This window comes from Physcomitrium patens, chromosome 26 (assembly GCF_059467195.1).
Source record: "Physcomitrium patens ecotype Gransden chromosome 26, ASM5946719v1, whole genome shotgun sequence".
Classification (NCBI taxonomy): Eukaryota; Viridiplantae; Streptophyta; class Bryopsida; order Funariales; family Funariaceae; genus Physcomitrium; species Physcomitrium patens.
In genome coordinates, this window is record NC_143435.1 from 2,986,504 (window position 1) to 3,011,419 (window position 24,916).

Genomic DNA, 24,916 nt, shown 5'->3' on the forward strand with positions numbered 1-24,916 from the left:
ACGAAAAGAAGTATGCAGAGAGAATTTTACCCCCCCTAGCACTGGCAGAGACACTAAAATTTTGGAGTCTTTTCATGCAGATTGTATGGTGCTTTGCTCGTTGATCCCTACCGACGGTTTAAATATTTCCTAAACCTTGAAGACGAGTTTTTTTTCTTTAAATCGAGTCTTCTTCCATTCAGAGAAAATTAATGTCTTCCACATTAATAACAATAATATTAAGGATAATCCAAAAGATTGACTTAAACCTAGACTAAAGTTCCTACAAAACTCTGCAGAGTGAAATTTCTAGACGTAAAAGTAGAACTATATTTGACTAGGAAAGGAATATGCGTATGATTATCAACGATCCTCTCAAACTATGACCAGTGTGAGGCAGGCGCCACAGACTTGAACCGAGCATCCCAATTCACTGGTTCTTGAACATGGGGACCTGAAAACATCGAAGCCTTTAGCTAGATGTCCCACCTGCTGAACCGAAGCCCATTTATGAAGGATTAGTACCATTATCCTCCGCACTCTTACAGATCGCCCTAATGAACGGGTCAACTGCAATGAATCCATGTTGCGGAGTGCCAGCTTACCATCTGATCCCGTATAGAATCCAACGTCGTGACTGTGGGACCAAACTTTTCCATTCAATTGCTCAACACTACTAACCGAGACGGTTTCCGCTTTGGTCGTAATTGTATCGCAGCTTTCATCTACAACCATGAATCGTCCATCCCAGTCCAGGGAACAACCTCGGTGGTTCCAGGACTATGAGGCGATTCTAGTGTCACTACGTATAGTGCCCAAGTCTTAGAAACAAGCTTCTCAAAATCCGTTATGCGCCCCAGCAATGTAAGATAAACAACTATCCAGAGAAGAATGCTCATTCCATCTAACAGATGTTCGAAGTGAAGAAAAAGTTAAATGCTTCTCAAGGAAATAGCAATCCCTGTGCAGTGCCGATAGCCTAAGAATAGTAACCTTGAGAACCTTTCCCTCCCACGGTGATCAGGATGCACCTATCAACCCATCGTTGCTGCAGTGGCACTTTCATATTTCTCACTTTTTCACGTCGATGTGAAGGCAACCTTCACGAATGGAGACCCCAAAGCGGTTAAAACTCATGATCCACAAGGCCATGAAGTGGTAGTGTGTGAAAACACACATTATCCGAAGCTCTCTATGGTCTTGAGTATAGAAAACAATTGGTCCGTGACACTGCAGTCAGGAGTTAAAACGTGATCAGTGCGAGCAAATGTTTTTCAGCAACTCCAAAATCGTGATTCTGGCATCGAGTGTATGCTTCTAAAATGGGTGCATATCGTTGGCTTGAACGATTCGATTGGAATCACATTTTGGACATCAAACGCTTAGTCTCTATCACCTCCAATGGAATCATATCATCTCTTCTTCCAAAGGTGAATTCTTTCACTTAACATGCATAATTTTTATTAAAATTCTGAAAAAAATTAAGAATAAATAAAAGAATCTATATATATATATATATATATATATATATATTTTATTAAAGTAACCACTACCCCTAATTACGTATGAAATTTTTTTTCATCTAAGGGCAGCCTTGGTCATACCAAATTAAGCTTAGATTTATTTTATTATTTTAGATTTAAAAAATTTAAAGACCATGTTATATCTCCACAAATTATTGCTATTATTTCAACGTTCAAAAAAAAGCACTCAGTGGATAAAAAATCAAATAGTTATACTAAAAAAATATTTGATTTGTTATCAAATTATGCAAAGAATGCTATAATAGTATTTGAATATCAATACAAAAAAATTGCAAAAGGCTATTGGTAGAAGCTTACATACATACACATATAGTATTAAAATGTCTTTGAGTATTATTATAGTATATGTTAAGACATCAATAGAGTATGTAATATTATATTATATTATATTTTGTTAATTTTAGCATTTTTTTCAAGAATTTATATAATTCTTTTAATTACTGTAATTCTACTATATTTAAAACTTTAAATGATTAATTTTTTACATAAATATTACATACACCATAAATATATGGAAAGATAAAAAAAAAAAATGAAAAAATGTATACATGATTAAATTTTAGAACTTTATTTTATATGAATTTAACATAATCTATTCTCACTCATAAAAATATTTTGGATGAGAAAATTTTATAAAGGAATTCAAATGTATATTTTTTATGATATGGGCATGCATTTTATACTTAAAAAGTTGTTAAATAGTTGTAATACATTGAAAGTGACATTTGGAGGAAGTTTTAATAAAAATAAAATTATCAAAGTCTAATGATATTGTAAAAATAAAGAAAAACATATATGTGTATGTGTGTAATATTTTGATTCAATCCACTTATTAAAAAATAAAAATAAGATAAAATAAAATAAATCATAAGGATTTAATTTTATATTTTATACTATAATATAATATAATTATTTCATAATTTTTTGAAGCTTGAGATTGATTGAAATTTAAAAGTCTCATGTGGTCATACTTCAAAATATCTTCTAAATAGCCATAAGAGGGAAAAATAAGATAGAATGCATCTTCTTCATACATGGCATAAGTGGTGTTGTCATTGAGAATTTGAAGTAGATCCACCTCAAAGATATGGTTCTTACAAAAACTCAATAAGTTTTGTTAAAATTGCTAAAATAATTATTATAAATTTTTAAATTTATAGTACTAAAATTAAGAAGTGAATTGTTATATTTTTTATATACTAAAAAATAAGTTTTTCTATTTCATGGCCTCATCTCACTTTAAAGTATCCTTCAAAGTCAAAGATTTCAAATAAAATTTTCTTACACCAAATAGAAAATCTTTGTAAGGCTTTTGTATCATGGACTTTTAGAATAGGCTTTTAGATATAAAGACCCCTTAACTTAAAAATCTAACATTGCTAACATCGTAGTTACATTAAACAGCACAAAAACTCCTCTATAAATGTATATCTTGTATTGTATTCTTATTTTAAATCTTGATATGTAATATCTAGTCAAAAAGACCAAATGAGAGAGAGATAAACTAGATTTACACAAACTTTTTAAAAATTAAGAATTTGTTTTGTTCTATGTTCCAAACTTCACTTTCCAAAATATTAAAAAAGTAAATAAGTAAATAAATAAAACATAAAGAGAACCACTTGCACCTCCCACATAAGTTTGTATTGCAATATTATTTAGGTAAAAAATAACCCAAATGATTTGTTAAAGATAATAATATTCAAAGTGAAACTCTAAAATTTTGAAGAGAACATGACATAATGTTTTAAAATGTATGTTGCAGAAATTGGGTATTGCATTGAATAAATTTATATCTGTCATAAACTCTAATCATTTTACAATTTGTTATTTGTGCATCATGTCAAAAGACTTCAAACAACAACAGTTATCAAATACTGAGTGGATTTTTTTCTTTTTTGTTCAAACAATGTTTTTCCACAAGAATTCAATCTGATCATCCGCATGATATTTATTTCTGGGTTTTATACAAAGAAAACTTCCACATAATTATTCCAGATTACACATTTGTAGCTGAAGCTACAATCCCTCTTCATGTATTGCTGTTTTTGTTGCAACCATTGATGATCACGTCGTCAAATTGCTTCATCAGTGGATAAATTCATGATAAGAGGAATTACTTTGAATGTTTCAAGCATGGAAACACTGAATGCTTGCGTCGGATCCCTATGACATAGTTTGAATGATTCTTTATCTTCCCAGAAGATGATATTGCTTGGTTTGCGAATAATCTGTACACACATTTTGAAAGTGTGATTGTTTGCAATAAGTTGAATACGTTGCGAGATGATCCACCACATACAGAGAGGTTCAGAAGTGTGCAACTGTTAAAAGTTGTTAAAAGATCTCACTTATTCGATCACATAAAATGGTCTCAAATTCACCAGTGCTAATAAATACACAGATGGGTACGCATTTCTCTGTTAGTGATTCATTAGCTAAGCTACGTCGAGCTGTGTCCTCACCATGTGTTGGCAAAATATCAAAACTGGTAGAATAACATGCTGTGAGCTTCCAGCTAAGAAAGCATTATTACTTTTCTGACGTAAAACTGAACACCATTTGCACCACTGGTTGTTGAAGCAAATAGTACAAGACACTCGGGATCAATGGTCAAATCCTTTCATAGGACACTTATCAAATAATTGTGTAGGATTTCATTGACAGCTCATCATAAAGCAGTTCACATTAGCAGTACTATCTTGATGCTGGATAAAAAATAATAATATAAAAAATAATATAAACAATAATATAAATAAAGAAAACTGTCGTACAATTGTCACAATCGTATGGCATGGACTGGTGTTTTACTCAAAAAGGAAGAAAAAATAAGACAAACCAACAAACAAACAAGCAAACAGAAGATATCATGCAAAATTATGTGGTTAGAACTGCGAAGGTTCTAGAGGGACGAGTGTTACAAGAAAAATCCCCGTGTAAACGATCCAATTGGGTGTTCGAAATAATCCTCGCCTCAATAACCTAAGAAGATAACATTAAGGAAATATCTAAAATAAAAATCGGTCTAAGTACTATGGGAAGCATCTATCACGGTTTCAGGCAACCGCTTTCAGATAATTCAGATGGTTGTTAAAAGTGTGAGAACGATGCTGCTATGCTGGATTATAATCCTGGAGTGAGCATCAATCCTAATCACAATTGCACAGGAGAAGAGCAACTGATTAAGTAGATAAACTCTGACACGACCTGATTCTGTTTTATAGCCTTTGCTCAAAAAAATGATCAACGCTAACCCACTGTGTAAACTTCCACACTAGAAAGAGTTTCGGTTGGCAAGTAGCGTAACCGTTGCGGCACTAATTTTAAATCAAACTTGTCAAAGTAGATCCCATGTATTGACCATTATCCATACAAATACACAAAAGGATTGACTCCAGAGCCTGACCTGTCGTAGTGGGCATACGGGTGAACTGCATTAACAGCCCTTTGTAGGAATAAAGTATTTATATTGAAATTTACATTCCGTGCTTTCCTTAAGAAGCAACAAACACACTCTCGCACTTAAGGAAGTCAATAAGTTACATGCAAAACAACTATCAACTATCGCAGATCTCTCTGAACACGTGGATTCGGTAGCTTGTGTCACAGGTGTGTCACTGTATCGCCTTCCTTGGTCGAGAAGTCATAAATTCAGCCTGCTTAACAGTCAAATACTAAACTCAAACAATTGACATAATGAACTTGATAACTGGAATACCCGCAGTTATTATCGAAAACGAAAGAGAGGCACGCACAGAGACAGAGAGGCAGATATGTCTCCTATAATTTTTGGACATGACCTGATCTCCAATTACTTAACAAACTGTGAAAAAGAAAAGCAAGCTTAAGCCATCAGATCCTAAAATAAGTAGACATCGAAACATCTAAAAAGATGATCTACTAGCGTCACAACGTTGAACCAGACCCATGCGAACAATATTAACAAGACTACTTAAAACCGCCCAAACCCGGTTGAAAAGTTCATCAACATTGTGAAGTGGGACTATCTAAATGTCTAGATTTCGGGTCCTATGTTATGAAAATTTATGCACATATACTGTGCAAACGCAATTTCAGGATCAAGTGAAAGAAATAGAGGTCGCCTCAAAACCTACACCAGAATGTTGATTGTGGTTTCAGGTCGGGAAGAACTTACCAAATTGGGGACGTGGATACCGGTATCAACGCCATGGGAGGAGCACCTTGGAGGTGTCTCGAATATGGCAATCGAAAGTCGCTTTGTCAACACACCGACCTCGAAGTAGATGTAGGGTGTGGCTGGAATATCCACATAGATTCCTGTCACTGGCAACCAAACGAACAGCTGCTTTGTCTGGATTCCGCTCAGGTTGCTGATGGAGCCATACTTAAGCTTTCCCGTGATATGCTTGCTGTAATATGCCGGCTGAGGATTAATTGAACAAGAGAACCATCACACAAATCCGTGTTAGTATCAATTAAGTTTGTGAAGACAAACTCACAAACGTAAAGGCAGGTATCCGAATTTCCAGATAATCGAAAGCAAAGTGCCTGAAGAAGAGTTGAGAAAATTTTAGTTACGTAGCCATATTCGTTACAGGTTCCCGACACATTTGCTTGTCCAGGAGTTCTTGCTCGAGCAAATGAATAATGTGCATCCGCCACACATTCAGATGCTTGATTGCTTCAGCTCGAAATGAGAAATTACTTTGTCTAAGATTAATATCGCAGAGTCACTGTGTGCCTACTAATAAGCTGAAGAGTGACTAGGAATCAGCTCTAAGAGCTCTACTATGTACAACCTGGACTGTTTAGGAGTGCAGGGGCGGAACCGAGGACATAGAATCATTCATTAGGAGCATGACCAATCCTCAACGTCGTCCACGTACCAAAGCGACGATACTAAAGGATGAAAAGTGGCATCAACTGCTACCTCTGCGAAATCTAATCATGAGAGTCCAAAATAAACTGGACAATTATCTGGCCAAATTATGGTTCAAGTGCTAGCAGATCATGAACGAAGACATTAGGTTGCAACATATATGATCGTCAATGTAAGGACAGCATATTAAAGCATCCTAGAGGACTAATACTTCAAACGAACCTGACGACAGTTTCGCCCACCCTTACCCACAGCCTTTTAATGCGGCATTGCAGGACTGACTCTGACCAGCAGGGACAAAATTCTGATACATGATTGTACAGTCGAAAGTACCGCGAACCAGATGCCCTACCATCTCTGAAGGATTTCAAGTATTCGATGAACTACACTTCTAAATTCTCCCTCTAATCCTGGTTAGCAGGTAAATGAATCTCTTCAAAGGCAGCCTCGCGAAGACAGATAAGAAATGGGTAAATTCTTAATCGACTAATCACATGATCAATTAATTATTATGAAAGAAAAAGAAGAAAAAACAAAAAAAAAAAAAAAAAAAAAAAAAAAAAAAAAGAGAGAAAAAAAGCACGGAACCGAAATCCAACAAAACATAAGATTCACCGCAAATCAATCTTCAACAGATAGGGGGCTTCCAAAGACACATATATAATAGAGATCGAGCGACTTCCCAAGACGAGGGAGGAGATTAAATCCACTCACGTCAGACAATGTGGACACTCTCGCAGTCAAAAAAACTCGAGGAGAAAATAACTGTCCTAGACAATCAACCAATCAATCCCAATCTCTCAAAATACCACAAACAAACAAACAAGAAAGTAATAATATAAAAAAGCAACAAAAACAACAACAACAACAACAACAACAATCCATCCCAAATCCAACACCCACAGCCTCACCAACATCAACCCAAAAGGTCCACCATGTACTTCCCAAACAACAGAATGCCTCAAGATAACCCAACAATCACTAAACCTCCATCACCACCATTACAACCATCGAAACCATCCCATCCCATCCCAACCCAACTGCAATAAAATCATCATCCCCAAGTACCTGGTCTTCAATCTTGGCATAGCAAGGCGCCTCCAGTGACACCGAGAAATCGCCCTTCGCCCCAATCGAGTAACTCTGAACGGAGCTCGGGAGCAGCCCCACAGGCAGGCCGTTCTTCTCCAGCTCATCGATGACCGAATCCGCGGCAACCATCACCACCACCCCGAGCGCCAGAAACACGAACGAAACCGCACGCGCCATCGCACAAGGCTTCATGCGTTCCTGTCCTGCCTTCCTCACTCAACCCCTGTTATCGTAATTCGATCCCCCAGCTTCGCAATATCGCATTCACACACCCCCAAAATCTATTAAAAAAAATTACAAAAAAAAACGCAAGCGGATCACGTCGAAAAGCTTCGAAAGCAGGTCCGCGACGAGGAAGCCAGGTTTGCAGGCTCAGAGCGAAACTCCAGGGCTCATTCGGGGTCCTTTTCTTATAGAAGAATCTCGTTTGGGACGTCAATTCGCTGCCGTGTGAACGGGAATGATGGAGGATCAAGAAATGGGACCGTGTTTGCCACGTGGGATACATATCCAGGGGTGAGCAAACTATTTTGACTGAGGTGGCTTACACGTGGACCAAAGGGGGTCGGTAGCGTGAGTGGGTTAAGCCGCGGATGGCCTATTATAGTAGTTTCCCTATTAGCAAAGTCTGAAATAGGCACAGCCCCCGTCATTTTTGGCATCGATCTGGATGGAGTAATACATCTACAATTGCATACCTTTCGTCTAGTTTAATTCATCCATATTAACGAACATCATCCACATATCAATTAGAGGGTGTTGCTTGTCCCACAAACTACTGGGTCCTTTAGTAATATAAATATACACATACACCTGTAAACGTATGTATGTATGTATGTATGTATATGTGTTTGTGGGTGGGTATGTAAACAATTTATAAAAAATCTTTTAGGATTTTTAATGCACTTGTGTTGTGGATTGAGAATTCGGTGATGGTGAAGTCCTAAACCCTAAACCCTAAATATGGCGAACGGGGTGGGTCGATGGAACTCAACCGACAAGACGGACTGTGGAAGCAAGGCATGGCGTTTTTTCTGTTTCTGGGTGTCCTTACCGGTGAGGGTTCAACATCGTGGTGATGGTGAGAGTGGCTGCGACCTACCTGCAAAGGAATGAGCGCGAGTACACACCTCCACCACCACCAACTGCACGACTGGGACTCGTGTGAGAGCTTGTGGGCTGCAGTCTGACAAGTTTCGCAACAAAGTCCTGGAATCAGTGGAGTTTCTGGCAACAGGGATGGCCTACCCCACCATGCCCACAACCCCACCAGCTCTGAAACTCTGCGCATGAGCTAGCTCCCAGTCCCTTCAAACGCGTGGTCGGCACTTCATCGATACTGCAGCGGTTGAGTTGAAGGCAGGGTCAGAGAATGGTGCCAGGCGGGAGGAGGGCTCACCAGGCCTGGCGGTTTCGGGGTGAGAGAGAGAGAGAGAGAGAGAGAGATCGGCGTGATCCAGGGTGCGTTGTATCCGATCCTTCCGCAAGGCGCAAGGATTTGTTCGATCCATGAAAGGGAAAGCTTCGGACCTCCTCCACTTGGGTTTTACGACGATGTTATCCAGCTGCCGAATCGAAAGCCATATCTCTCTCTCTCTCTCTCTCTCTCTCTCTCTCCCTTAAGTTTCGTGATGCAACGTTAACAGTTGAAAGTCGTTCTGTAATTGTTGAGTAGGTTCTCATCCTCAAGAGGGCTGATTATCAATCACATCACCACAAGTGGTTGTTGAGAGGTGGCTCCTGACATACTAGAATTTCTTGAGCTGGCGAATTGGACAGCTATGAATATTGCATGCTAGTCGAACACACGATTACTGTTAGTTGGGTTAGTTGCTGATCAGTGGTAAGATTTGAGGGGTAAGTCGTTGTGGGGGATTAGAGTAAAGCTCAGTGACCATCACATAAAAACTCACTTGAGCACGCCCCTTGAGTGGAAGAGCATCAAAACCTCAGGCTCTTTGCTCTTGTACGTGAGAGGGGAGTCAGAACTTTAATTGCGATGACTACTAAAGTGCATTCCTCTAACTACTTCACAATGATCGTGTCACGTACATGGACTTAAAAGTATTGGTCAAGCTTCAGGACGTAGTGAACATGAAGGACTACTACTTTTCAAGAATTCAATGACTGTTTTCAAATAGGCACGAGTAACATGTGTAGCTGGAGAGCTTGCGTTGTCTGTGGAGAACCATACTGGTGAGGTCCGCGATGACCTCATGAAAAGCACTTACTTCGGTCAGAATATTTCGGAGCCATTCGGTGAATGGAATTCATGTATAGCGCACAAAAATACGCAGGGACTACACACTGCGGTAATTCGTTGAAAGCAACGATGTCCTGTGCTGCACTGTGGAGGGTAGAGCTTTACAACACAGAGAGTAGGTCTGCCCTGATGAGGATGAGGCTCCAAGAAATGACTACTGACCCACCAAGCACCAACCAAACTAACCGCAGTCTATGGGCACTGCTGACCTATGTTGATGATCAAAAGCAGAAATTTCAGACGCTAGTCTCCAAACGTTTGCTGGGCTGTCAATTTGATTGAAACGACCCACAAGAACAGGCTGAGGCTATCCATTAAAATGGACAATAAAGAACAGCTCCAGCATTTGTGAGCAGAGACGCCCTAGCAAACGATAAGAGGATTTGGAATCATGAGGAATGAAAATTGGATGAACAGTACACGCTTTGATCTCTCCTAGGAAAATTACAATGTGATTCTACCCCACACTTGGATTCCGTTACATTTTTTTTGTTTTTATGGTTTTTTTCATTGTTAAATCGACTTTCAAGCACTCGGAAGGCCCCTATATGTCACAAGACCAACTGAGGCTCCCGAAGTTACTATCTCCGCTCTTTGACCATTTCAAGTGGCCGGCAATTCAGTGCATGCCCAAACTAGTGAAGATGCACGTAGCTATAGGAATCTCGTAGATTTGTATGCAGGAAGAGACCGCAAAAGCACATCACCCGCCTATGTTGGAGAACGCTAACTCCTCCAAACATCTACTCCTCCGAGTCCATGAAACCCATTAATAGCCCAGAGAATCACAAGCCTCATATCAGCAAAGCCTTCGCTACCAGAAGGTTGCCATTCCTGAAAGTGGCATGCTAAAAATCTATTGAGTTCCCTCCAACGACAGAGAAAAACCTGGGGTTCAAAACACACTGGGTGACTTAACGTGTTTAAGCAATGATACAGAGTGCCTATGAAGCCCTCCACAGAGCGGACCACTCCTCCAAACAGAGGAAAATCTCTCACGCAGTGGACTCTTCCGTTCTCTTCCCAGGCACCCCTCACAGCGCCAGCATCGGATTCTGCTTCCTCGCGTGCTCGGGTATCAAACGCTGCAGAATATCAGGAGTTGCACCCTTCAACTCTGCTCCACCACCACATCCAAACGCGTTACATTTTCCACCACCTTCTCATCCTTCCTTTGCATCATGAAAATGTACAATCCAAAACACTGGACACCAGATCCCAACCACTCCCTGACAATAAATAACTCAACTGTCATCTTCAGGATGGCGACACGACTATGCACCGCCACAATGTCTCACCTTGGGTTTTGAAGTTGAACAGAGAGGGCAGTGGCCGCCCATTCGGAAGCCGGCAGTTAGGATCCCTTAGCTCATCAAAGAACGGGTGCACACACGCTTCCAGCTGCAAACAGTACCCACCCATTCATCATGTCAATCATTCCCGACTCACCATCGCCATATTTCACGTCCACAGTATTTCCTTCATACTACTTCACACCTTGTCGCAATGCCTCGTTGGCACCTCGCAGAACGCCACGACTCAACGCAGACCCACACAGCTCAACATCACACCCGTACCAACAACACAGAATATGACGCTACTCACAGCGTTGCACCGCAGATTTGGAGAGTACTGAAGGAGCCTTGACACCAAGTCAACTGCTTCAGGTGGCATGCGTTTGTGGAAAACCTGCAATTCCCACATCGGCCATACCAAACGCCGGTTACCGTCGTCAAAACCCAACATCCAACAAACCACGACGCACGCAACTAACAATGCCGCTACACGAGAAAGGCTGACCCACATCCACTACCGCACTACAACCGCAACACCCAGGATGACATCATAGCATTCGCACAAAAAACATACTTTGTGCCACGGGTGCGCCTTGATTTGTGGAAACTTGAACTCTGTGTAGTTCGGATTCATGCACTTGATCTCCTCACGAGTCGGTGTCCCCAAAACCTGCCACACGGAAACGTCTGGTCAACGCCATACTCACATCCAACACGAACAAGATACCACAGCTACAAACCAAACCGCCAACCCAGAAGGCGACCCTTCCACACAAACAACGTGTACCACGTGTGTCCCACCTTGATGATTTCCACCAATTGATCCACTCCACTCTCTCCAGGAAACAAAGGCTGCAATCCCATCAAAAGCGTCGTCAAAACCCAGATTACACATAAAGCTCCCTCACCTCAACTTCAAACCTCTACACTTGCGCCACAGCAACATATCGTCAGAAACCGCCATTAGCTTGCTACAAAACAATCAACAGCCCCAGTCAACGACCCCCCGCGTCACTTGAAACAACTCTTCGAAGTGGAAGAGAGCCCATCGGCGACCGAGTACCTGTCCTAGTAGAAGCTCTGCCATCACGCAACCCATCGACCATATATCTATGGCAGTCGTGTACTCCGTCGCTCCAAAAATAAGCTCCGGAGCACGGTAGTACCGCGAACAAATGTACGAGATATTGGGCTCCCCTTTCACCTGCACAACAAGCCCGTCTCGGTTACATCACTATTCACACGCACCCGCTTACTGAGACATCCGCATACCAGAAACGAAGTCTTCTCGAACAACTCGTCAGCTTTACAGCCTGTCACCGCAACGCACGCATTTCCGAAACACAAATTGCTTCGACGCTGTAATGCGACTGCGCAACTCGAAAATACTCACTAATCCAGTAGATACTCACCAGCACTTTCGCACTTCCAAAATCACACAGTTTCAGCTGGTGCGTATGAGGATTCACCTGTGCCATGCAAACACAAGTTTGTTACGACACCACGGCAACTCCTGTACTTTCCCGTGACTCATACCAAACATCTCAGTAACCAGCTTCCACCCATGCCGAGCAACAAATACGAGTGCTTAAACAGTCAGCATCGTGTTTTCAAGATACTTGAACACATGACAAGATTCGTCGGACACACGTACCAGCAGGTTCTGGGGCTTGATGTCGCGGTGGCAGACACCGATGCCATTGTGGATATATGCCAGTGATCGGCATATCTGATACGTGTACAGTTTCACGTAAACAAGGGGCATTCGCTGATTCATGCGATTGTAGTGCTTTGCAATACGATACACCGTCTCGGGTACATACTCCAGCACCAGGTTTAAGTACAATTCGTCTTTATCCGTCGTCGAGAAGAAGCAATGCTTCAAAGCTACAATATTCGGGTGGTCCAACAGTCGCATGATCTGCAGCTCTCGATTCTTGTATCTTTTGTCCTGCAGCACTTTCTTTATAGCCACCGTCTCCCCAGTTTCGATGCATTTTGCCTGGCAACACACATTAACACGCAAGTCAGACACAGCTATCCCTCTACCAGCATGAGGTTAGGGTAAACATATAACCATTTGGACTTTCCTCCGCAACGTAAGCAGGGAAGCAAGCGCGGTAATATGCATCTCAGATCTCATTATTTGCGAACAGCAACAGATTTCGCTCAATGTAGCACACATACGTAACATGAAAGTGCTAGACAATACTTGAAATAGTTGCCAAAGGAGACCAAACTTGACAATTACCTGGAAGACAATCCCAAAAGACCCGGTTCCAACAACACGTTCTGCTGAATAGCTGATAGTCTGGACCATCCATGCAAATTGTGACAAAACTATTAGTCCACTCTCCCTCCGTTTGCTATAGTACAGAAATAAACGTCATGATAGTAGTATTTTAGATTGATGGTGGTATAGAGATTGTGTACGACGTTGATGTTCATACACCATTGCTACTGTTCATGAACTTTCAATTGACAAAAAGAATACCAAACAGCCATTAGAAGCTATAATGTTATCAATGATGTGTTCCTTTGGGCGGCCTGCAAGGTGGAGAGGGTAAGCAATGTCATGCCAAGTTGCTTCAGTCATTATTTCATCAGGAAGACGCCATCACCGCACCTGCTTGGGTTGCCCATTTTTCCCCCCAATAGTGGTAGCAATGATGTGACCCGTCTCGGTGCCATTCCCATCTACTACTGACGCTTCAATTTCCTGCACGCCTCAGAAGGGAATCATGATTATGACTGTTAACACGTTACCAAAACTTAGCCAAGTTCAATCAGAGCAGAGATTAACAAAACTGACAATAATCTTTATCTAGAAGGAAGATGAGGCTGCTTCAAAACCAGAGTTTGTCCATCATCAGAAGGCCTACAACGAAACTTGAACGAACAAAACCAGTTGCAGTTTCAGCAACGCAGACCTTATCATCACTGTGATCAACCTTGTCATCTCTGAGCTTCATGCCGTGCATTTCTTTGGGTAACGATTCCACGCCACTAGAGCCTGGTTTGGTTGGGGCAGCCCCCCCTCCGATCATGTTCGTGCTACCAATAATTCCACCAGTTGCAGATGCCATGGAAGGGTCAAAATACCCTCGAATAAGGTGACTAAATCAATTTCCTACTTCCAGTTCTATAATCTCTGTTTGTTGAGCAGCATCCTTTAGCTACAGGTACTGGTATCCGTGTTCAGTTGAAAAGCGCGTTGACACTGGGCAACACTACTCGCTGATCAATTACTGCCACAGTCCAATTAATAACGACACATCACATGTCATTACATGACAAATGAGGAAGCAAATCCTCGCGAGTTGATGATAAGAAATTTGAATAACCGTACAGTAACATGCGCGCGCGCGAGCACGCAACAAAAAATATCAAAACCAAAAATAGAAGAGGAAGAAAGAAAGAAAGGAGCATAAAACAACTGGACGGTTGATACATTCTATAATTATTTGAGGTTGGATTGCGTCTTCAGTGCATAAGCAACCAAGTACAAATTATGCGCTGAATAGAAAAGCTTGGAAATTTCCGTTTCAAGCCTACCTATCTTCTGCCTTACACGATCTCAAGACTAAATTATATCGACGCCATCAACTCACAAACTACTCATACGAGAAGCTGTGTTCCAACCACAACCGTTTGAACACCATACCATGGCATCGGCGAGTCAGTAATCAGCCACCCAATGATGTGATGGGAGTGGCTTACTTACAATATCGTATAAATAAGCAGGAGGGAGGTATATCGCAGAAAAATGGCCAGCAAAATATACGACTTCAAATCACAATTCTCATATACATTCTCTTTACATGTTGCCACCTACTCCAAGCAACACTGCACTTTAGCAGTCGCCAACGAAGTGTCTATATCCAGTACGCTGTGACTTCCTCTGGACAACAACACTGGTCTCTATGGGCAGTAGTTTGTACTCAGCAACACATGCCACTCACAAACTCCAGAGAAGAAGCTTACATTTCCAGTTGCCCGTAGAAGCTAACTCCACCGACCACACATCACATGCCTCGCGAAGATGATACAATCACCACCTGCTTTCCCAATCCTCCCTCCTCACATGCTCCACTCATCTCCATCTCAGCTACCTACCCCTTGGCTTCCAAATCACTCACACCCGACCACTCCGCACCAATCCTCTCTCTCTGCCGTGCCTTTATTCACTACGCCTGTCCCAAGCAATGTCATACTTCAAGTGTGCCCCTCCGCACACCCGCAATATATCTTTCCACCCCTTCGTACACACAGCCCCAATGGCTTAGATGCACCCCCGAGTAGATCTTAGCAGATGGTCCGGCACTGCGTCCCACTTCCACACAACCCGCGAAAGTCGATTCCAATAGCCAACGCCCCTATCAACCCCCACAGCGCTGGAGCCAACCCCAGAGCCAGCACAACCGCACCCTCTTACTCTCTAATCTGCGGGGCTTGCGACCACAACTCACCGCGCGAGAGTACCGAACGCCAAAGCATCAGCGAGAGCACTTCCGCCCGGCCGAGGCATGCCTGGGCAGGAAATCGGGAGGTAGGGAAACAGCAGATGGACTCGGAGTGTGAGGAAAGGGCGAGGCAGGCACTAACTAACTAACAAGAGAGAGACGGGGCGGGGACGAGGGAGAAGCGAGGAGGAGGAGGAGGCGGGGAGAGCGGGGGGGGCATGGCCATGGAGGAGGAGGAGGAAGAAGAAGGCCATAGCCATGGGCGGGCGGGGTGAGAAGAAAGGGGGAAAGGGAAAGGGCAAGGTGGGGATGGGGACTGACTGCACTGGGGGGGGGGGGTGATTGTTATTCGCCTCTCTTTCTCTTTCTCGTTCTCACACACTCGGCTCTGCTCTGCTCTGCCTGCCAACGCTCTCTCTCTCTTTCTCTCTGGCTGGCCCTCTCTGTGTCTGACTCTGACTTCCTGGCTCTCTTGCGCTCTCTCTCGCGCTGTGTCTGTGTTGTTCGTTGAGGTCCTGGTCGTGGGGGTGGTGGTCCCGTGCTGGGATGTGAGGTTGGGCTGATGCTGTTGCTGCGGTTGCGGGGAGAGAGTGCGAGAGTGTGAGAGTGTAGTGTGGTGTAGTGTCGTAGCCTGCTGCGCTGCTTCGATTTCGTGCCTTCCTTCTTCTCCATTCCCCCGCCCTTGGCCGCGGTCTCAGGCCCGCTATTGGTGATTTAGTCGTGTGTCACTCTGGTTCCCGTGACCGCGTTCATCTCTCGGTCAAATCGCCTCGGTGCACCTCCATCCCGTTGGCTTTTTAGCAAAATGGCCTTCGTGAATTTTTCAGCCTGAAGTCTTGACGAGGGTTACTGTATTATTTCCACTTAAAATCTACTTTGGACAGGGAAGTCCACTCATCGAATTCTAACTTAATCATGTTGTTCTGTTCGAGTGAGGAATTTTATAGTAGAGGTTTTCGTAAACCTTAGTTATACTCCTGCTGAATGTAAAGTAGTTGAGGATTATTATTTAGATACATCTCGTCGTGACTCTTGTCGTGTAAGAGTCATTTCTTTGTGAACATGTTGGTATTGATCTGACAACTTTTTGAAAGCTTAACATCGAAATGACATGTTAAATTTTATACCACACGGATTTTGCTTTCTTTAACTTTTGGAGCATAATAGTTTAACACTGGGCTTGTCAGATTTTTTATTATTAAATTATTACCTTGAATAACCACCAAGTTTTGTTGTAATGAGGGAAAAGTCAAAAGCAGGGCAACCTGAATTTGACTTCTGTGAAATGAAGACAAAATTGAGCCTAATAAAACAAAATTGAAAAGAAAAGAGAAGTAAACAAGCAACTGATAAGCATGTTGAAAATTGTAAAATTACTCAGGAGACACCCTCTTGACTACGAATCCAAAAGAATTTGCACCATTTTAATCCAGTTCAAACCCCCATTTCATTCTTAACTGCGCGACACCAACTCAGGGTGGAAGAGTTCAGACGGAATCAGCTAATTTTTCCACGTAGGCAGAGACACACCTGGGTATATCTGCTGATGTGGCAGTGTGTGGACAGGTGGACTGGGTTGGGATTGGAATCGTAGGACTTTGTCACAACACACACCACAACGTTGTTGCTTTTGTAATAAAATTTTGTGACTCTCTATTTTTGGGACATTTTTTTGCTAGCATTTGCAATGTATTTCAGAACTAAAAAAACATAGGACAAGGAACAAAATGTATGTGGATTGCTCACGTAGATGAATAAATTATATCTTCATCCTAAGATTGTGTGTTTATGTATAAAAAACAAATAGTGGTTTTTATATACTTTTTCATGTTGTTTTTTTCATAACAGGTTTAGAGGTCAATCAATAACATATATTTAAATCAGTTATAGCAAGATTCTCCCAATTTTTGCTTCTATTGAAGTTTTACACACAAATTATATATATATATATATATATATTCACACACATACGCACACAATTGTGTTTCATGGTATACATTTGTAAAAATTAATTTGCTTGTATACTTAATTAAACATATTTATACTCATATATATATATATATATATATATACATAAACATTTATTTATTGTATCAATCATGTGAAGTTTATCTTATTTTATAAAAAAGACAAACCACCATGTGATTTTCTGGAGATTTTTTTTTATGAAAGTACAAAAAATAAATTACTTGATGGACAAGATCTTCAAAATTTTAAAAATATCTTTACAGCGACAGTGAAAAATAAAATTGTATAATTCACAAATGATCCACATATCATTTGCAATTTATAAATAACCAAACACCAACACGATTGACATTCCAGAATGCCAATTATAATTTAGAGGTAATTCGTATATTTGAAGTCAATGAAGAAAATTGGACAAATTGTGCAAGTTGGTATTATTTTTGAATTAACGGTAACATCAATAAAAATGGCAATGTCTGATTCAAATATTACTCAAAATAATAGACTTTTTATTTTAGTGTTAACTTCATAACACCCAATTGTGCATTCTGTCGTAGCTTCAAAAAATTTTAGATGCGATGCAATTCAGGGTTCTAAATGTACTCTGATTAGCAGTTCTACACACACCGGTTTTCATCACAATACTTGATTCTTCGTTTAAAACAATTTTAGATTTTCATACTTTTACTTTAAAAGATAATTTCAAAAAAAATTAAAATTTTCAAATGAAAGGCGGGAAGAGAAAATCGTCACAAAAAGAGTCGTGGCCATTGGAATCGGTCAACGGGCGTTGACGAGAGTAATCATCTCTCGAAGCTTCCACCGTGCGCGGCGATCGTGGAGGCTTTTTTTGTTGCACTTGTCTGCGCACCGAAGTGCTGCTGCAAAATTTCGAATTGCTATTTGCTGGGCTGTAGAGCGGCATTACGAGCTCAGGAAGCTTGTTTTCGACTGCGTGAGTTTAGCGAGACTTTCTCCTAGCGCTTGTTTGTGCTTCGCGAGAGTTTGCATCGTTCATCATGTACAGACTACGTACACGTAGTGAAATCTAACCAAGTAATTTGAAGCCGATTTTAAACTCGACTATTTCGGGCCTTGCTTGGTGCCGTATCGCCCTTGTCCCTGAGGCCTACTGCTGCTTTTTTGACAGTTTCCTGTGGAATTTCGTTGGAGGACGTTCGAAGACCTGGACCTAGAGTAATCATGTGCTGGTCTCAAGGCATGAGCTGCAAATTAGACCGCGTTGCAGAAGATAGGTGATGCGTGTTACTGCAGTGGCCAATTGCGTCTGCTGAGTTTCTACATTAATCAATCGTAACACATCTCAAGCCAATTGGTTCTTCCCGAGACGTTCTTGAGCGACTCATCCGCTGCGATTTCTAAGAAGACCCAGACTGCAATCTAATTTTACAGAATAAAGAACTGCATATTTCTTGGAGGAATTGGTACTTCAGTCAGACAACTAGACCGGCGGAGCTATCCTTGCCATGCAACATCCCTACCATGATTGAGCTATCACTAAGTTAAGAAAACACCACTTTAAAATTCTTTTGGTGCTCTTTGTCAGGTTGGATTCCTCTCTAATCCACCTTAATCGATGAGGAGAATGAAAAACTGCTGCATAGTTCGATTTCCTTAATAGATTAATTCTGAAGGTGCTGCATGAATGATGGCTTGAAATTAAGTGCTGCAGAGTTCGTCAGGCAAATCTGACGGCATCCGGAGGCAATAGAGAGTTCAGATGGAATAAACTTGGAAATTGGAAGAGACGTGCTAAAAAGCACTCATGCAAGAAAACCTGGCACACGCCGACGTTTTATCGCGGAAAAATAGACCCACAGTTCACAGCGCCACGGTCAGGACCTCCAATTACACTTGGAAAATTAACCATCTTTACTTCAGTATTCGAAATATCCCCTTAAAATCACGGAACATGCTCGATGTTTAAAGAAGTTCGATTCGCACAAAGAGAGTGTGTCCCCGTATGGTCTCGAGTTCACGCCCCAATGGGATGCTTCAGTAGGAGTTTCTGAAGCAACATTAAAAGTTCTTACTACCCAAAACTACGCAACATGCATGCACAGGACTGATCACGAAGGTGGTTCATGTGGGTGTTAGTAACTTGTTCCTCTCCGAAAGATGCCTACATTGCTGGCACTGAGTTACTATCACTATCAATTTCGTTGACATCGTCGAAAGGATCTCTCCCAAGATCAGTGATTTCTGTGCAACTAGACCTGTTCATCCCGGAAGAAGATATTTTGTCTTAAAAATCTGATCTAGGAGCATGGAACCAGATCAAATTCGATGTTCAATACCCTCAAAGCAACACATACATTGTTTCTCAGAGAACAATAGCTGGACACTGTTCTTGAGACCTCCCATACTGTAAGTTGTCTCTTTTGGTCTCCTTTTTCTTCGGTACACACAGTAGCACTCTTCCTACATAAGTGAACATCTGTCGTCTTCTTATCCATCATTTAAAAAAATTCCTCTCCGACAAGGTCGAAGCATCTAAAACAGATAGAATAATTGCTACTGCACCCACCTAAGCTTAGATTTGTTTTTATATTATTTTCATTCAATGAACTTGTGTGAAGCAAACTCCAAAAACCAATACAAAAAACAAAAATAACTGAGGACCTCTTTCATGGACATACTTTCAAACCTAATTGTCAGAATCGGGACAGTAGAGACAGAGAGCAACAGAGGAGACTTGACTAAGAATCGAGGCATCCATGAAGACCAGTTGACCGGAGCAGAACGGGTGGGCGATGGCAGCTTTGCATGTCCCGTTTGCATGATCCATAAAGCAAACTAGAGAACAGCAGGGTGTTCACACGCTGGTGAAGAGAGCACAGCAGCAGGAACTCACACAAAGGAAACTAGATTGGAGGCACACATCCCGCAGAACTCGAACTGAGCAAGTCAGGAAGCCAGTATGGTCTTCAGATCCCAGTGGAATTTAACAGCTGTGAAGTTCAAATCGGAAGAGTATGGAGCAGTCATGGAAAGCTAACGTTCTCAAAAACGTCGTGGACTGCCTCTACGGGTTTTTATACATACATAACGTTAGAACCCTAATCGTCTTCTCAAGAGCAAAACCCCAAACGATAGATATTTGGTATTCAAGTGGCACACGTGCTTGCATGCATAGATAGCGATTCCAGGACGGAACGTAGATCGGTACACAGTGAAGAAACCCTAAAATCCCAAAAGCAGTCACCGGAAACAAACTTCGGTTGCTGCATGTTGCACTTTGTGCAGAGTTATGCGCTGCCTGGAATCTTAGCTTGTGTTGAGGCTTCAGGCCAGGCTGCGGTGCATGAGCCAGGGATCTTAGATTTCCTACTTTTTGCTGGTCCAGGATGGTACGGACTCCAACTCCGAGGCTTGACTTGGATGATGATGCTGCTCGGCAACGACGACGACGATGAAACCTATCAAGCTCCAGGCGTGGATTCCAATGTTCGCAGGCGTTGTCTCAGGCAATGCCATTTCTCCCTGTGCAAGGAGCCATATCTGTTGCATGAGCCCAGCATTAAGATTCTGGTGAGGAACAGACTTAGAAAACTGTGCTCGTGTGCTCTGGCAATCTGCACCACTCAGGAATGTCTCTTATGTCTGGTCACCTGGTCAAAACCAGTGCCAGGGTTTGTGCTTCCCCTCGCATTCGCATATTCTAAGCGCACAGCTTTCACAGAGATCGACCCAGCTTCCACATCGTCTGTAAGTTTTCTCATGAATTCTCGACCGAATTGTAAACCCATCGTACACGCAATGCTCTCGACCTTCTAACAAAGAGAACCTTATTCTTAGATTCTTTGATTTTTTTATTTTTATTTTTTGAAGCATTTGTTGAAATCTGTGAAATGAGAATTTACTGATGCAATATCGCGTCGTATCTTGCGTGCACCTCATGAAGGTTCCATAACTCAAATCAATCAATCTTCTTGTGATCTTGCAGAGCCTCGATCAGGTAAATTGGAACTATCTATGCAAGGTGTTGTGAATGATGTGAGGTGGCAACTCCCCAGAGCCCTTCCCTCCTGCCACTCGTCACTCTGTGCAGGGGTTGATTTCAATGCAGAAGCTAAAATATGGGGACAGATTTCTGTATATTCATGGGATGCGAATTTAATTGTAGATGTAGTGGGGCTGTGGCATTGAGCAGGCCCATGTTACAAGAATAGGTTACAAGAGAGTGAAGAAAGAGTTGTTCATCGTTCCTCGCTGTACTAGAAAGTCTAATAAGTTCATTGTCCAAGGCATGACCTGGACACAGCTCACCTGACTTGCAGAGATCTGGGGGAACCAAGCTGCAGGAGTAGCCTCCCAAGTTATGCTGATAAAGCATTTTTAGAATGCCTTCTGTTCTTCTGATAAACAAACAACCCATTACCACTCCAGTCCAAGTCATGAAAAATTCTAAAGCCAGAAACCTGCTCAACTTTTTACCTTGTATCGTTTTCCTTCTTATACTAGCCCAAGAGATATTTCACGATTCCACGTGAAGTACAACTGGGTCTCCGAAAATGGCAGTCTTCGTACTCTTGTTCCTTTCGTCTGAGCTCCATGCTTTAGCTTACAGAGTCAGAGAAATTCTCTTGTCCCGTTTTGATACAGCAGGCAGCCTGTTTCTATTCAACTGTATCCTCTCTCCCCAGTGTAAAAACATACAACTCTGGATTTTTATTCCAGGTGCTGAATCCTACTTACATGATTTGGAAAGAGGTGGGTTGAAGTTTTCCTGTACCCATATTCCACCATGCAGTTAACATCCCCTGATTGCTGGAACAAAACTTCTATTCACAGTCTAAATGAACGCAACAAAATATCTTCAATGAAAAGATATTTTCGACATTGTTCACCGCGGCGCTGTGGAGAATAAGGGCTACGTTCCAAGCCCACCTTGAAGAACTCAAAGAGCACCAAATACATCGACGGAAACAGCAACGAGGGAGATGTTTATTTAAACAAAATCCCAGTTCTTCCACCGCTTTTGGTCCAATACTTTAATTCCTCTCGGCAACACTTCGCGGCTCGATATATTTAACCCTTGTTGCAAATGCAGGTACCTCTATTATAAATAAGGATCACTTTCGAAGTACTATTTCCGAAGATAAAACCATCGATTTGCAGCGCACTGGAATTTGAGGAAATGGAAGTGTATATTAAAACAAACTGGAGCGCTCCGAGGTGGGTTCAGAGGAGGTTTATTTTGGGCATCTCACATACAGATTTCAGCTCTATTGAAAGCAATTTCTGGCGCTGAAGCGGATTTGTCGTGTGGGTGCCTTGTCCTCATCAGCTTGTCGAAGCCATAACCTTCCAAATCGCTGCTATTCTGGGTAGATTCCTTCTAAAATTCGCATGATTGGAAGGTCTCTCAACATTCAGGTTGAAAACAACGATGCTTCTGCTGCTGATTAACTGAGGAGCTGCAATGAAGAGCTGCAGATTGTGATGCGGCAGGCGCTGTGTTGGGTCACAAACGAGGAAGACGACTCTCTCACCTCGCCTTAGAAACCGAATTTAGGGTTTCAGTTGTGACATATATATGTATATATATATCTTATTTCATGAACCCTGTTTACTGGAAATCAGCCATGTAGCAACCCTAACACTGCAATGAATGTGGATACTTAATGTTTATCCAAATCAAAGATTCAAATTGCCTCAGAAATAGCATATAAGTAGAATAGCAAACTACAAGTGCAATTTTGAACTCAATTAGTAAACATTGAGGGACAAAAATAAGGCCAAGAAAGAATCTACCTTGGATGAATATGGCATATGGGATTAGTTGATAATGCTTTGAGCATCAAAATAGGTTATGGCGTGCAGGATGGATACCATGTATGCCACCTAGTAGCTGAGAATACAATATTTTTATAGACTTTTGGAAATGCTTAATAGTCAAAATGACACATTGTGGGACTTGAGACTTCTTTGTCAACTCGATCAAACATGGCTTTAAAATGAAAGTGGGCTTGCATTTAACATTAGAGCAACCAATTCTTGGTGAAGTAGTAAATTAATTTGAGGACATGGAAATCGTATACATTTAAAACCCATTATCTCAAAACATTGTGCTGGATTTTTTAATGAGATATAGTCAAATTTAGAATTAGATTTTTATATTTATTGAAGAAAACAAAGATAAAATAGTAAAAAAATGAAATACAAAAATAGGAATAGAAAAAAGAAAAAAGAAAACAAACAAACAAAATGCAAGGTGGACACTTCATTTTTGGTCTTGCATAGACACCCTTGCAAAAATTAACTAAGTTCCATTTTAAATGAGTGTTTTCTAAGCTTGACTTGACATTGATAAGTAAAAATAATAACAAAATAGATTTTTCTTTTTAAATTATTGTGCAAAGAATTAATTTCACAAAGATTTGCAAGGATAAAAGAATTGAAAACTAAGATAATATAGAGCCATAAATCTGGAATAAATAAGGTTATATGAAATTTTATTATCAAAGTGATAAATATAACAAGAATCATTGTTTAAAATTATAATTATTTGTTTTTAACTGAGATATGTATACATGGGATAAACTCGCAATAAAAATGATGTTTACTTGGTGGTTTCCAAAACAAATACAATAAAAGATTTTAGCTATTTAAGTGAATATAACAAAAATATATACTAAATATATATATATATATATATACATGTATAAATTTATATTTTTTGATATTAAATTTTACTAAATTCTTGTTGGTATTCAATTGAAAACTACCACGTCATTTGATTAATAATATAAATAAGAAATAAATTCCAATTAAAATTATATATATGATATTTAAGTGATTTAATAAATATATTATATTGTAACATATATAAAAATGGATATTTTTTAATATATATCTTTTCAATACCTATAATATAATTATGGATGAATTTATAGAAGTAAAATTTGAATTTACCATTTTTTAATGAATAATCTTGTGAAAGATTAGTACATAATTAATATATGTCTTTATATATCACTAATAAAACAAAATTTTATATTATAACATACTATTAAAGAAACGTTAATATTCTAATCAATTGTATATATAACTTATTGAAATTTTAAAAATACTTTAGAAATTAAATACATTTAAATTGTCAAATTTCTTAATGTCTAGTGATAATTCTAGATTATTTATGCAAATTTATTATTTAATTTTTTTAAAATTAGAAAAAAATCATTGCTGATTTTATTTATCATTTTTTATGGAAAATATTTATATTAAATCAAAATCTAGGATTTTATTGGATTAATAATATATAATGAATTTATTATTTTAAATAATGTTAAAAACACAAAATAAATACTAACAAGGGTTTTGTTTTAATTTTAAAACTTTCAATTATGATTATTAAATTTTAAATTAAAATTCCAAGTTTTGGTAGGGATGTCTTTGACAATGTGTGATTGACCTATTAAAGTTTG

At 40.4% G+C, this 24,916-nt stretch overlaps 3 protein-coding genes across 5 annotated transcripts; 1 reads left to right on the plus strand and 2 right to left on the minus strand.

Moving 5' to 3' along the window:
- Positions 1–3,435: 3,435 nt before the first annotated feature.
- On the minus strand, positions 3,436–7,692 carry LOC112277644 (uncharacterized). 3 transcript variants are annotated; one of them, XM_073531784.2, is made up of 3 exons: positions 7,453–7,664; positions 5,680–5,928; positions 3,436–3,754 (listed from the first exon to the last, which is right to left on the minus strand). In XM_073531784.2, the coding sequence occupies exons 1-3, from the start codon at positions 7,651–7,653 to the stop codon at positions 3,599–3,601; spliced, it is 606 nt and encodes a 201-aa protein (XP_073387885.2). In that variant the 5' UTR covers positions 7,654–7,664; the 3' UTR covers positions 3,436–3,598. The 3 variants fall into 3 exon arrangements, with proteins under 3 accessions (XP_073387885.2, XP_090104223.1, XP_024365975.2); XM_090248097.1 differs by lacking the exon at positions 3,436–3,754 and adding an exon at positions 4,956–5,197 and having other exon boundaries at positions 7,453–7,692; XM_024510207.3 differs by lacking the exon at positions 3,436–3,754 and adding an exon at positions 4,956–5,179.
- Positions 7,693–10,144: 2,452 nt separating this feature from the next.
- Positions 10,145–16,025, minus strand: LOC112277643 (shaggy-related protein kinase epsilon). The gene is made up of 12 exons (XM_024510205.3): positions 15,019–16,025; positions 13,965–14,282; positions 13,661–13,753; positions 13,286–13,345; positions 12,689–13,036; positions 12,447–12,503; positions 12,098–12,238; positions 11,836–11,886; positions 11,609–11,704; positions 11,345–11,428; positions 11,038–11,140; positions 10,145–10,856 (listed from the first exon to the last, which is right to left on the minus strand). The coding sequence occupies exons 2-12, from the start codon at positions 14,118–14,120 to the stop codon at positions 10,774–10,776; spliced, it is 1,272 nt and encodes a 423-aa protein (XP_024365973.1). The 5' UTR covers positions 14,121–14,282; positions 15,019–16,025; the 3' UTR covers positions 10,145–10,773.
- Positions 16,026–20,153: 4,128 nt separating this feature from the next.
- LOC141044982 (uncharacterized) lies at positions 20,154–21,976 on the plus strand. The gene is made up of 2 exons (XM_073531576.2): positions 20,154–21,194; positions 21,433–21,976. The coding sequence occupies exons 1-2, from the start codon at positions 20,715–20,717 to the stop codon at positions 21,475–21,477; spliced, it is 525 nt and encodes a 174-aa protein (XP_073387677.1). The 5' UTR covers positions 20,154–20,714; the 3' UTR covers positions 21,478–21,976.
- Positions 21,977–24,916: the final 2,940 nt, after the last annotated feature.